Genomic DNA, 14,668 nt, shown 5'->3' on the forward strand with positions numbered 1-14,668 from the left:
GAGTGAAGTATGAGGCTTCTTTGTTGTGAAGCTCGGCAATGACAAACCATTGGCAGCACAACTTGTTCTCAAGTCATGGCCGCCCAAAAAGAATGAGTGATATAAGTGATTTGACTTTGGGGCTTGTTTAATACATATTGTACGTCAAACACCCTGTGAAGGGCATTATCATTTGGTTTTGGGTCTGATGGAGCCAAGGAAATGAGGGCAATTACTTCTGAGGTAATTTCATGCGAACAACACCACAGTGCTTTTGTTAATGAAACGACTCTGATCACAGTCTCCCAGGGCGGTGGACTGCCTGGGCCTCTCTCCTTCACACAATTCTGATCGAGCAAATGTATTTATCAATCAATTAACCCATTACTTCCTTTTCCCTCTGCGCAGGAGTGATTTGCATGTCTGACATGCAGAGAGTGTCACATTTTGCAGACATCACACAGACAGTGATATGTAAGCCAGAGAGGAGAGAGAAAGTGTAGTTTGTGTGCAAGTATCGGAATTTAAACCCACTTGCTCTGCTTGAGGTGGGTTTAAATTCCACTCTCCATGCGTCAGCATTCCACAGCATCTCCCTTAGCCCCCCTTCAGCCCCATAGCCACCTGTGCTTCCACACTTTCACTGACCTTCAGGACAATTCTCCAAAGCTGGCTCTCGTTAAGAAATTTTGCAGACACTCGTTAATTCTGTTTATCAAGGACAAGATTTTAATTAGCTGAGTACTACAACATTTTGTATAAGCTCTGACTCTCTCTGTACACACACACACACACACACACATATATATACATATATATATATGGACAAAAGTATTTGGCCACACCTGTTAATTATTGAATTCAGGTGTTTCCTAGCACCTAGCCATGCAGTCTCCATTTGCAAACATTTGTGATATAAAATGGGTCGTTCTGAAGAGCTCAGTGACTTCAAGCATGGTACTGTGATAGGATGCCACCTTTGCAATAAGACGGTTTGTGAAATTTCATCCCTGCTGAATATTCCATGGTCAACTGTAAGTGCTATTATTAGAAAGTGGAAGTGTTTAGGAACAACAGCAACTCAGCCATGAAGCGGAAGACCACATAAAATCACAGAGCGGGGTCAACGACTGCTAAGGCGCATAGTGTGTAAAAGTCACCAAAGCTCTGCTCATTCCATAGCTGAAGAGCTCTGAACTTCCACTGGCATTAATATAAGCACAAAAACTGTGCAGCGGCAGCTTCATGGAATGTGTTTCCATGGCCGAGCAGCTGCATGCAAGCCTCACATCACCAAGTCCAATGCCAAGCGTCAGATGGAGTGGTGTAAAGCACACCGACACTGGACTGTGGAGCAGTGGAAACGTGTTCTGTGGAGTGACGAATCACGCTTCTCTGTTTGGCAGTCAGATGGGCGAGTCTGGGTTCGGCGGATGCCGGGAGAACGTTACCTGCCTGACTGCATTGTGCCAACTGTGAAGTTTGGTGGAGAAGGGATCATGGTATGGGGCTGTTTTTCAGGGTTTGGGCTAGGCCCCTTATCTCTAGTGAAGGGCAATCTTAATGCTTCAGCATACCGACACATTTTGGACAATGCTATGCTTCCAACTTTGTGGCAACAGTTTGGGGAAGACCCTTTTCTATTCCAACATGACTGTGCCCCAGTGCACAAAGCAAAGACTATAAAGACATGGTTTGATGAGTTCGGTGTGGAAGAACTTGACTGCCCCGCACAGAGCCCTGACCTCAACCCCATCGAGCACCTTCTCGTCCAACATCAGTGCCTGACCTCATAAATGCTCTACAGAATGAATGGGCACAAATTCCCACAGGAACATTCCAAAATCTTGTGGAAAGCCTTCCAAGAAGAGTGGAAGCTGTTATAGCTGCAAAAGGGGGACCAACTCCATATTAAAGTATATGTATTTGAATACAATGTCATTACAGTCCCTGTTGGTGTAATGGTCAGGTGTCCGAATACTTTTGTCCATATAGTGTGTGTATATATATATATATATATATATATATATATATATATATATATATATATACAGAATTTGTGATGTGATGTGTGTTTCAGTATGTCCCCAAATAAATGAATGAAATTACATGGAAAAAAACATCCCTGGGGTTGGGGAGATGGCAGGTTGGGGCAGGAAAAGGTCAGTTGCCAGTCCTTGCACCCCTGCTCTGCTTTAATCAATAGCACCACGACTTGGAGTCTCACATGCCTGCAGGCATCTGAACCTCGCCAGCTGCTGCTCTGGTGACCAAGCTCTTCTGCAGCACCAGAGTGGGGGGTGATCACTTTGTCCTATCTCCATTTTACCAGTCTGCTCAGCTTTTTCCCTGTCACACTAAGAGACACATACCCGAAATGCAAAGAACCATGTTACTGACACCAACTTTTTCCTCAAGGGTTTACAATCTCGGTTGCAAAAAAAAAAAATAGCAAAGTACTACTGACCTATGGGAAATGCTGCCAGTGTAATGATAATAATTAAAAGCAACATGGGCATAAGCATATGATTGGCTCTTCTAGCCCAGGCATTGAGTAACTGTCACGTCTTTGCACTAGTGCCTTCCAAGGTTGTGGGATAATGTGTGCTGTCTCGGTCAAGGAGGAGGTTTGAGGGGAACAGGGCAGGGGCATGTGTATAAAGGCCTCATTTGGGAAAGGGACTTTTGATCACATAGCGGGGAATACCAGCTTGTGACTTGACTCTTCAGTAGGCCACTAGTGTTGTCCTGCACCCTGGGAATCTGCTGCGTGTGGCTTAGTGTACAATACACAGAGTCTTTTTCGTTGTGCGTACACAAACAGCTCCCAATGGTATGACCCTACTGCACTGCCCAGAACAACCTTTGATCAGCCCGACCTGAGTGGATGGCAGAAATATTGCCAGAAAAGTGGCTGTCAATCATTTCATGAAGTAAAGACTCATGATTTATGGGTCTGCATTTTAATGGGTGCCAGAATGGGTGCACTAGTACTTACTTGAGGGGGAAAAGACCAACCAAGTCAAATCGTTGAACGCATGGTCAGGAAAACGTCATGCTTGTCTTGCCTTTTTCACTTACAAATGTACATAAAAGGAGTTAAAATGCCCTCCTAGTAAGATGCCCCAAAGCTGAGCTCGGTGGTCTGATTTTTTTGGGGAACTAGGGCCAGTGGGGGGTTTCCTCTTCGGATCAGGAGAGGAAAGGCAAGTGTGAAATGAGCACGGCTTTGATCTTCCCTAATCCTCAGAGGGAAAAGTACCTAGGTACATGCTGGGAAAACGCCAACTCTTACATTTCACAATTTATTTTAAAAAATAAATAAATTGATGGTGCTGCCATAGGGTTTCACAGACTAGCGGCATTCAACAACATGGATCTCAGCCCTTGAATGTTAGATTCAGAGAGGGGTCCAGATCTCTCTTTGACTTTTCGGTTGATCAAATTAAGAGGGTGTATCTGCAATGCTGAGAATGACCCTCACACAAGGACAATTAATATGACTATGTACTCAGCTCTGCACACAAAGAGAGGTGGAATGTGGACTCATTTAATCAAAGACGCTTTACATTATCATTATTGAAATAGCACACAATAAATCACACATTCAACTCTATTTGGTTTTAGTAGAATGTAACTTGGGGGGGACAAAAAGTTTAGGAAAAGAAAGCCACAGTGGCAAGATCAGATGTCAAAAAGTAGACTCAAAAAATTCAGGGAAATACAGGAAGCTGTAACAAACAGAATGAAGAATATTTGCATGGGACAAGTGTTTTGCATTTCAGAGTTTCACTTTTTAAAAGAACGACAATGACACACAGAAAATATTTTGGATGGCGGGTAAGTCCCTTGCATGTTTTGCAACATCCACATAGCCTCTAGTTTGCTCTGAATTTTCAATCAGTTGGACGAAATCCTAAAATATTCCAACCATCTGTCTGCCTACCAGCCGTTTGAGAATGCATCCGTGGAGAGCTTGCGGGTTTGGACTGACTGGTGACATCATTGGAAGGAGGCCACAGGGACAAAGGGCCAGTGCTTCAAAACTCGGAGTGTGTGTGTGTTCATGTGTGTCTGTGTGGGCGGATAGCAGGTACACTCCACCCACAGAGAGTGGCAGACCCTATCACTGCATCCCACTCGGAGTAACCTGAGGCCACAGAAACCTCCCCCTCCTCTCTTATCACATCCTTCACCCCTGCTCTCTGGAGCACTTGACGTGGTACAAACAAAAAGACTTAAACAATGGCTTGCAGGTTTTTCTGTCAGTCCGTAATGCCCTTACAATGCAGGCTGTGCCTGCAATGCTTGTAGGATCGAATAAATGAAAGGGAGAAAAGAAGATGGCTCCAGGCGATGGTACGTTTTTTGTATTCTGGAGCAGTTGGGCTCTTGACCTGTTGGAGTCTGCCTCTGTGGGTGGATGTAGCAGTGCTAAGAATCAATATTGGTTGACTTTGACAGAAAATGTAGCCTTCTTTTTCTCTGTTCTCTCCTGGCCCATGATTGATCAGCTACCCCACCCCCAGTGCCCCACACTACTTCACTGCTTTTGTCATTTTACCCCTGAGAAAAGTGCTCAAACACTTTGCCTGAATTGTTCCCACAAATATCTATCTGGTAAAAATGGATGATCTGTGTGAGTCGCTCTGGATAAGAAGGTCTATTAGGCAAACAATGTAAAGTAACATCACTGTCTCTACTCCTCCTTTGTCTGACTCCCAGCTCCCAGAATCCATCACTACTGTCAAGCAATTGGTCCCTCTCAGCAGACTGTGTCTCCAGGACTGCCACTTACATGCTTGTTGTTTTCCCTCCTCTCTTCCTATCTCAGATGAAACCCGTCCCAGGAGGATGAGGATTTTCAGCATCTATCGCTTCGCTTCACTTTCCTTGCGCGGGTTTGATAGCTTGCCTAAAAAATGAGCAAGCAAATTTGCGCCATGTCACAGCAAGCATTTTTGATTACACCAATGCTGATAGCAAGTTTGATTTGAGATTTCTGGAAAGGGAGTGTGGCTTCTAGCCCTACTTGAATGTGATTGGCTTTCGCCAGGTGAAATTTTCACTCGAGCTGAACATTTTTTAACTCAAGTGAATGCTCATTTCGCCCTTTTCATGTTGCTTGCAGTTTTGCCACTATTAACTCCGCCCATTCGCCTCTTGCCATTGACTTTTCATGCATTCGCATCGCTCATAAATTTCACATCGCGTTGGATTAAAACACATAACAGTTACAGGATGGGGGCTGCTTCAGGTAGCCATTGGCGCCAGGCAGCAATGGAGCCATGCTTTTGAGATGGGGAGATCAGGACTGGGTGACCCAAGGATCTCTGCCCATTCCTCATCCTCGGAGCACTGCACCTCCATTGGTTTCCAGGACGACACCCGTCAGCAATAAAAAATGCAGGAGCAGATATCTCTCAGAGAGGGACCTTCATGGTCCCTCTGTATGTGCAATTCAAGGGCACCTCCCTCTCTTTGCAGCAAGGAAAGGCTTATTAGTCCTTATTAGTGTTCATTAGAGCTTAATAGTGCTTATTAATGCTCTGGCAGGTTTAGAGGTGGCCGGGGCTGCTGTCAGAACAGATTGTAAGCGCACTGGGAGCCTGCAGACTGCCCTGGAGATTCACCATGATGTGTGGAGAGAGAAACATACTTGCTCTGGGAATCGGGGGAGAATTGGCGAGGTGAGGAGCCTGCCTATGTCGTCAACACCAAAGCCTACAGGAAAGTGGTCCATAATTTTCCTGCACAACTCAGACAGGGTGAGGATGTGCTTTCTAATTACGCAGTTAATTACAAACTGTTTGTCTCAGCTGAGAGCATATGCTTCCTCCAAGCAGGACGAAAGGAAAAGGGAAAAGGAGATATGAACGTAATTGCCGTGAAGATCATTTGTGCCCAGCAGCTGTTTCAGAGGTTCCACTCGCCTGAATAAATATTGTTCATTGAGTTGCTCTTGCTGATTGATGGAATATTTTGGGGGAGAACTTCTCCACTGCAGATTCTGCTTTAAAGAAAAACATTTTCATAGATTCAACAAAAAGAAACACAAGATCGCAGACATCTACATGGACTAACCCCAAATCCCTTTAAATACAGATTTAATTCAGGGTTTATGATGATTGTGCTGTCTCTGTAGGGCTGGCATGCACTGCCAACTGTGACAGGGAGACGGGTATGTGGGTGGTAGACAGTAAAAGGAACTACGCTACAATGACAGACAGTTCAACAAAGCCAAATAATGCCGCCTGGTAAAAATGTCTGGACCAGATCCAACTTATGAGTAATAAAGCTCAGCGTACATTTCACAGGGGGTGGCCTGCTAGCTTCAGACTGTGCCTCTGATTAGGAAGGGGCCACCCAGCCTAATAACTGGAGCTGTTTATCATATCAATGTCAGTGGAACACATACAGGCAAAATAGAAGAAAGACAAAAGTAGGGGGCAATTATCCTACTATCAGATCCACCAGACTCTGACTCTCCAGGCATTTAATAACAATTCCCACCAATCAAGAGCAGGTGGGCGGGACTGGAGGGGCACTGCTGGAGAGAAATAGGGAAGGAGAGCGAGAAAGAGAGAAGCAAGGGGGATGGAATATCAAGTGAATCCTGAAAAAAACTTAAAGTGAAAAGTACAAATGCAAACCCCCATAATTCCTGCTCAGAACAAACTTGAAAGCCGGGCCACGTCAAGCTGTTATTTACAGGGTGGTGGATGTGTGACAGAACGCTGTTGCAGCAGCGAGGATGCCGGATGAGTAATGCGAATGCTGAGCCTGAACAGATGACTGACGGCCATTGTAGGGGAACTCACAGAGAGGGGTTGAGCGGGTTGCATTAACATCTGGTACATCAGGGAGGTGGACTCACATGGACGTGCGCAGACAGTGCAAACAGTTGAGCAGTCCTCCCCCTGGAAGAGTAAGATTAATTAAGTACATTTTTTACCCTGACACAAATGTGAGGAAATTGTTTGGGAGCGAGCCTTTTATGTTGGCTGTTTGATGTCACTGCCAGATGTTCACCTTCCAGTGATTTCTTCTGTTTTCCACCAGCAGAAAGTCCCTGTCCCCAAACCAAAGTGGGAGACTGTGGAGTTTCTGTATTTAATCATCACTGCTGCTACAGCATGGCAAGCAGCGTCTGATGTAAACGCGTACAGTAAAGTCAGAGAGGTGTCCTGACCTCAGTGGTGTAACGTCCCAAGCAGTCTGCCCCCCTATACACACACACCGACACACATACACACACCATTTGTACCTTACAGATGCTTTTACACTGGCACCACTCAGCTCAAGTCCCATCAGCCCCCACAGAGTTCTGGGCTGTTCTGTGTGCTCTGGGACTCGGGACACTGTCACAGGGGAGGCTGCTCCTGCGCTTCTGATTTGGAGGGCAAGGATTCTTCACCAGCAGAGAAATTGCCTGAGCTCAGCATTTGGATGTACCAAGGACTGCTGATAACTTTTATTTCCCACAGAGACAGGTGTGAGAAAAAGAGAGAGAATGGAAAAGAAAGTGTGTGTGTGTTTGTGAGAGAGACAGAGTGAGTGAGAGGGAGAGAAGGAGAAAGGAACATTGACTGATGTTTGGCTGGACTCTGGATGGAGCAGAAATTGCAGAGGAAATGATGTAAATCGAGATTTGTTGGGGCAGGCATGTGAGGGAGAGAGGGAATAATGGTAGGTGAGGAATGGTCTGAGAGAGTCTGCATTTGAGCTTTGTGTGTGTGTGCATGTCTGAGTGCATGTACGCTTGTGTGGTTTGGAGGAAGATATATCGGAGGGTACACTTACTCTGAAGCATGCAATATATTTCTTTCAAAGTAGCATGTGACTTATGTAGATTTTTTTTTTTTTTTTGGGGGGGGGGGGGGGGGGGGGTGTTTTTGCTTTAATAGCCCTCCCTACTACACCACTACAAAGATATACAGACACACACACGCGCACACACACAAATGAATTCATACAGTAAATGGGTGTGAGTGGGCAGGTTACTTGCAGCAAAACTGCTGGCTTCCAAACCCTTTTAGATGAGGAATGGGATAAAAGCAACGATTAACTATGGTAATGAAAGCCACACAAGCCACTAGCATCCCTGTCACGTACCTAATTCAATCTGGTAGCCCTCGAAGCAATTCGTTTCTGTCAATACAAACACCCACAGTGTCTATTTTGCCCCCTGGGGGGTTAATGGCAGTGCTTTGACGTGCAAAAAGAGAAGGCGAACTAATCCACTGTGGTCTAGTGTAATTGGGTGAGGAGAAGAACAAACCCTTGTGGTCTCCCAGTTAATGAGATCATGCAATCTTCTTCTTCTTGCAGTTTCCTCTAGAGACAACAGGTTCATTGTTTCTCTAAAGGTTTATTAGCAACCGCTTTGATCTAGTGAGGTGGATGATGGCAGCAGAGATGGCTCTAATGATTAGGTGCTAAAAAGGGGGCTCTCTGATGGCACAAAACTGTCAAAAATGGCTTAGTTCCACAGCCAGAGTCAGTGCACAGTGGACAGCGTGGCCCAGAAGCCTGAGGTTACCGTCTGGATTGGCAGAGAGATTTGAAAAACACCATTTTCTGCACAGAGCAGGACACAGGTGAACAAATCCCAGGTGCTGTGTGGAGCTTCTCAACCCAATCACTGCCTTCTGAGTGAGATTTTTGTTTCGACACTGATGCACAGCCAAGAAATCACACATGCACGCAGTGAACTGAAGATCATGCTGTCTGTCTGGGAGCATATGGAGTGTAAATCTGAGGGTTCCTAGGGGGTGGCGTGAATAAGGTGCTGCAGAGGATGTAGGGCAATGTGCTTTTGTCTCAGAGTCAAGCAACAGAGCAGTTCTCTCTGGTCAGTCAATACACATTGAGGTGTTGGTAGAGTGGTGTTTGATGTTTCTATTGGCACTGAGGACCATGGCAGGCGACACCCCTCTCCCAATGTTGTGGGGGCCTGTTGGTCCTCTGTGACTTGGCCTGAGGGCAGGGCTACACCTGTACTGGCTACACACTGCCACTCCTGTGGGCCCAGGTCCAATGTGTGCTGCCCCTGCTCCCCAAACACACGGGTGTCTTAACAAAGTTAAGAAACAAAGTAACGACAAACTGCCTGGGATTTTATTTTATTTGTTTCCTTTATTTTTCGTCTCCTTTCTGACGCTGACACATAAGCGCCGTCTCGTCAGCTTTGAACGCCAAGAAGTACACAGACAGTTCATCAGGCACTCAGCTATGCTACATTCTTCTTACATTATCTTCAAAAAAAGCGACAGGAAAGATGGGAAAACAAACAAGATTTCACCCGGTGCGTCACACCGCTGGATGCAGCAGTCAAATCAGCAGGAGAGATTCAAGGTTTTTTCCTTTTCCATAAAAAAGAAAACCAAGCAGAACTGTTAAAGCTTCCACCACATATCATTACTTTGCATTCGACTTGCATTCAAAGTAATTCTCCAGGCAAAACCTAAAGTGAGATTTAAACCACCCTTATGTACATTTGAATCTTTCATTAATGATACAACTGTATCATTAATGAAAGATTCAAATTTACATCGGAATTACTTCTGAAAACAGGGTGGTTAGCAATGACAGGCATGGTATGGTAACTATGGTATATCTTATAACAGTCGAGGCCTACAAAACTCTTTTTTTGTTTGAGATGTGGAAAGAAAAAATTAACAGACAAACAAAAATGACATCAAATCTACATGCCTCTACATTTTTAAAACTGAAATAAAATTTTCACACAACCAAACCAGATGTTAAATAATTGATGTTAAAAATGAAAAGGTATAAGTCTGGCAACGACTGATTGTGCTTCACTGAGATAAACTAAACTGGCTGTTCTCTCAGCAAAACAAAGGCTGTGCCATCTCATATGCATGAGTCTGGCTTGGGTTACAATGTGCTGCCTGTAATGTTGGTGGCATTCTGGAATACCTCAGTTATCAACAGGAACCAGTATACCATACCAGTATACCAGTATAACAAATCCTACAACTTAGCCACCCACTGACTGCATGGTGACTAAAACAAAGGTCACTGGATCTTTGAATGTGAGTCCACGTCTTATGTGAATTATAACCCTCATTAAAAGATTAATTTCTGGGGTAAGACTCAGCAAACAATGGGGTAATGGAACAACTCATACGTGGATCAGAGGGGTATGCAGGTGGGTGGGTACTGGGGTGACCACATGGCCTTTGAAAGATGACAGAACCCAAAATTTGTTGTATTTTCCCCTTTCTGATCATCAAGGGAGTAATTCAATGCTCATTTTAGACACCATACTGAATGGGTTGATTTTATTTGGAAAGGTTTGCATTTAAATTGAAAATATATGAATATAGTGTAAATATACATCCATATAAGGCAAATGAAAAGGGAATCCAAAGGCACATTCAATATTTCCTGGTCTATTTGTGATGGCTGGTCAATTTGTAAGAATCAGCCCCATTCCAAGATCAAAGACCTGACTGGACAATCATGGATTCAGATTTAAAATGCAGACACAAACCGTTTACATAGAACTCACATTTCTTCAAACAAAAAATAATCACTTTTTGAATTTTGAAAAAAAAAGAAAAAAGCTGCCACTTTTTAGATCAGCAGTTTCTTGAAAATTGCTCCTTAGTCATTGGAGACCCAGTAGTTTTCCCAGGTGTTAGTCATCTCCCAAATGGGTATGAGGTAGGGAAGGGTGGGTGGCAGGATGCTGTCAAGGGGTGGTGGCTTGTTATCAAGGAGCATGTCCCATAAATGACCCAGCCCCACTGTCCCCGTAGTCCCTAGGTGGGTCCTGCCTGGGTTCTGGTCTGAGGAAACAGAGGAGAGAATTAGGAAGTTCTCACACTAACTCTCTCTCACTCTCTCTCGCTCTCTCTCTCTCTCTCTCTCTCTCGCTCTCTCTCTCTCTCTCTCTATCTCTCTCTCTCTCTCTCTCTCACACACACACACACACACACACACACACACACACACCCTGGCTGCAGGTTACCCAATTGCTTAGACATCTCTAAATGGAAGCCAACTCTGCCCTCATTTTCTCCATTCCTCCCCTTTATGTTTTATCTTTTTTGAAATAGCCTTTTCCAGTCCTCTCCTGTCCTGGCCTGATGTCAGTGATTTTGCTCTGACGCAGAAGAAATGACATACTCTGGTCCTCAGGTCTCCAAAGATGAAAAATGACTCTGTAGGATTTTATTCCACTCTCACTTCAACAAAAAAGTTAGGGTGGGGGTTCAGCCAGCCATTTGCCTTTATTGGACATCCACATTTGGTGCAGCAAGCAATGGTGCCCTCCTCCCTCTAGGTCAAGGGACATGAATCACAAAATAAATCTCTCTCTCCACCTTTCTCCCATCTGTGTCGCATCACCGCCAAATTGTTGGTTAAAAAGCGCAAGCTAAGGTGCCTGCACATTTATTTAATCATGACTTTGTGCTCTGATCCCAAAGCCCTCTCTGACACACTTTGGGGGAGAAAAAAAGAAACAGTCAGCAACTCCTTGCACCTTCACAGGAAAAGCGCGCTGAGTACTGATGGGGATGTGTGTTGAAAGCCTCTGCATGGCATAACAGAGCCACATTGTGCCTTTCATCAGCAGTAATGCTGATGAAGGAAACGTGCTGGAACCCTGCATATTTCATACTCCAATCAAACTTTTAAGGGCTCTATTGTGTTAAAAAAGATATTTCTTTTTTTTTGTTAATCAATCTAGACTTCTGTCATGCACTGAACTGAAATGATTTCATAATAGATTCTTGTAAACATCAGAATTCATAAACCAATGCCTCTATAGATAAAAAGCTGGTCTACATTACACTCAAAGAAGCATATCCCTTTCTTCTTAACAGACTATTTTGTGCTGCAGCTACATAGACAATAAAAATCAGAATTTAAAAAAACAAAAAACAAAAAAAACCCATTTTTAAAATTTTTTTTTTTCCATAAGTCAATTTTAGCCTTGATTGCCAGTCGATGCCAGTGTGTTCCTGCTGTCTGAGTTAAAAAAGGTTCAGAATTACAATATTCATACACCAAAAGAAGAAGCCAGCCCTATGGTTGCAAATGAACTATTTATATTCACAAGTCCAAGGTAAGCCGTAGGACACATACCTGTAATAACTTATTTAATCAACTCAGATGAGAGCAGTGCAGCCTACAGAGACAGCAGGCTGATAAAACACAAGAAAATGCATGGGTGCTGATCAAAATGTTGGGGAAGGGAAAACCATTTGCTATGGAAGGTCACTTTTTTATACCCATTGTCCATTGAGCAGGTCAAGAAACTGCTGCTGATATTTCAGGCTATTACCATCCATGACTTATTTATCAACTTTGTTGTATTCTATATATTATTAATTTTAAAGGGTACAATGTGAAGGAGATTGAAGTAACAGATCTGGACAGATTGAAAGTGTTTTGGGAGACACATTTGCTAGTTTTTACATTACATTTTATTTGAATTATTTACATCTTAACAGATGATGTTACACAGCAGCTAACATGGTAGACAGTTTTAATGCCAGTAAAATATATTAACCTTTTTATTTACCTTTCTGTAATCATGTAATCACTTCTGCTTTCTGTCAACCCATGTATATCTCATTTTATATGTATCTAAAGCAAATTTCTTGAGTAACCTCTTCACCAGATATGGAATAAATACTAAGCAGCACCCTTTCTTCTGTCAGCATGACCAAATAGATAGCCAATGTAAATGTTCTAATAAACCTTGATTGCTGATTTAGGTTCTGTTTCCAACTGGTTCCTGACCCTCCTCTTTCACTGAAGCTCCTGGGAAGAAGTTCCACCTTATGATTCATTTACAGCCAGGTATTTAGAGAGGCACTTCAGGTTCAGAGCCTTGCCCAAGGATACAACAGCAGTGGCCCACCTGGGGATTAAGCCAGCAACCTTTGAGCTCCCTATTGCTGTGCCATACTACTGCCTGAGTCTTAGGCTCAGCCCACGTGAGCTTTAAAGCTATCTTCATTATCATTTTTCAGTTGTTACTGGAGTCCTGGCTTTTTTATCAGCTACTGATTGAAATGTGCACTGTAAGGAGAGGAATACTGAAAAAATAAAATATCAATATTGATTTTTTCTTCACAATCTCTTGTAGCTGGGCCAACCTTCCCTGACATTGATCCACTGGTCATAGTCCCATAGGTGTGGTCTATCATTTGATCACAGAACCATGTGTTTATGCTCCATGTGTAGCAGAGCTGAAGTGATTAGCTCGTGTGAGTCCTGCGTAAAGCCTTAGGTAGCGGGTAGCAGGTAGCCGAGTGGTTGCAGCGGCTACGTCACTCCCCCTGAGACCTGGTTAAGTAGCGTTGTCGCCGACAGGCTAAAGGCAATTTGCCTTTAGCTCAACTGGCAACGACGCTGGCTTTAAGGGGTTGGCAGCGAGCAGTAAGAACCTCGGTTCGAAACTCGCTCGCTCGCCGACCCACGTAACATCATATTAAACACACAACGCAAGAGACCACCCGTTACATTGGTGCCGTGACCCGGATCACTGGCTAAAGCACAGCTTGGCCGCCAGTGGTCGCTGAGGAGTCAGAGGAGGTCAAAGGGGGGTGAGTGTAGCAGAGCTGAAGTGATTAGCTCGTGTGAGTCCTGCGTAAAGCCTTAGGTAGCGGGTAGCAGGTAGCCCAGTGGTTGCAGCGGCTACGTCACTCCCCCTGAGACCTGGTTAAGTAGCGTTGTCGCCGACAGGCTAAAGGCAATTTGCCTTTAGCTCAACTGGCAACGACGCTGGCTTTAAGGGGTTGGCAGCGAGCAGTAAGAACCTCGGTTCGAAACTCGCTCGCTCGCCGACCCACGTAACATCATATTAAACACACAACGCAAGAGACCACCCGTTACACATGCTCAAAACTGGCTGTTGCTGACAAGAAAGGGGATACAGGCATAACCAAAGGGGCAGCTACACACAGCCAAAGGGAAAACAGGTGACCACTCCTTCTGAACAACTGAGAATGCTTGGACCCTCACTGGTGCCGAACTGTGCTCATGGCACCCCATGTGATGGATGCACGGCATGTAGGCACTCTGGAGGGAGAGAGCGCAAATTTAGTTCATTTCCAATCACTGGATAAATTGAAATTTTCTGTCGCTCCCTCGCAAAGAAACCATCACTCATCCAGGGTGGGGATTTAGACAGTGAGAACATGCTGGAAGGATGCTGGCACCAAAATGAAGAACTTGTATGGAGGATTGTGTGCCAGCTTTAGTTTTGCTCCCTCTTGGCCATTCTTGGTGTTGAGCACGGTGGGGGAGTGGGGTAGTTGAGTCTGAAGCCTCGCTATTGGCCAAGAGCTGGAGGGCCTTTAATCAATGGGCTGGGCTTTGTCGTCGGGAGCGTGCCAGCACAGCGTCGCTCCTCTTCAGTTTGTGGATAACAAGACCAAAGGCAAAGGCTGCCCTTCTGCTCACTCAGAAAGGTTGAATATAAATAAGTTTATTTAGAGAGCACCCAGGCAGTCATCCTTTATGGGTAAATAAATATTACAATTTGCATTTTCAAACGGTGATGATGCTGCCTCGACATACTCCATCTTATTAGAGGAGGCTGGCTACTGTAGGCCCAGCCAGTGAAAGTTTCTCTTAATGAGAGAGGATCCCTAATGGTTATTGATAGGTCCGCAAGGACAGCCTTTTACCCCCTCTTTCTGAG

The 14,668-nt window shown here is 44.5% G+C and overlaps 1 protein-coding gene across 1 annotated transcript in view; it reads right to left on the reverse strand.

The window, feature by feature from the left end:
• Positions 1-10,643: 10,643 nt before the first annotated feature.
• The window catches only part of trim44 (tripartite motif containing 44), a 38,712-nt gene continuing 34,687 nt past the window's right edge, over positions 10,644-14,668 (reverse strand). Inside the window, exon 7 of the mRNA XM_036535120.1 lies at positions 10,644-10,796. Coding sequence (XP_036391013.1) covers positions 10,721-10,796 — 76 coding nt within the window. The 3' untranslated portion in view covers positions 10,644-10,720. The remainder of the gene's footprint in view (positions 10,797-14,668) is intronic.

This window comes from Megalops cyprinoides, chromosome 8 (assembly GCF_013368585.1).
Source record: "Megalops cyprinoides isolate fMegCyp1 chromosome 8, fMegCyp1.pri, whole genome shotgun sequence".
Lineage (NCBI taxonomy): Eukaryota > Metazoa > Chordata > Actinopteri > Elopiformes > Megalopidae > Megalops > Megalops cyprinoides.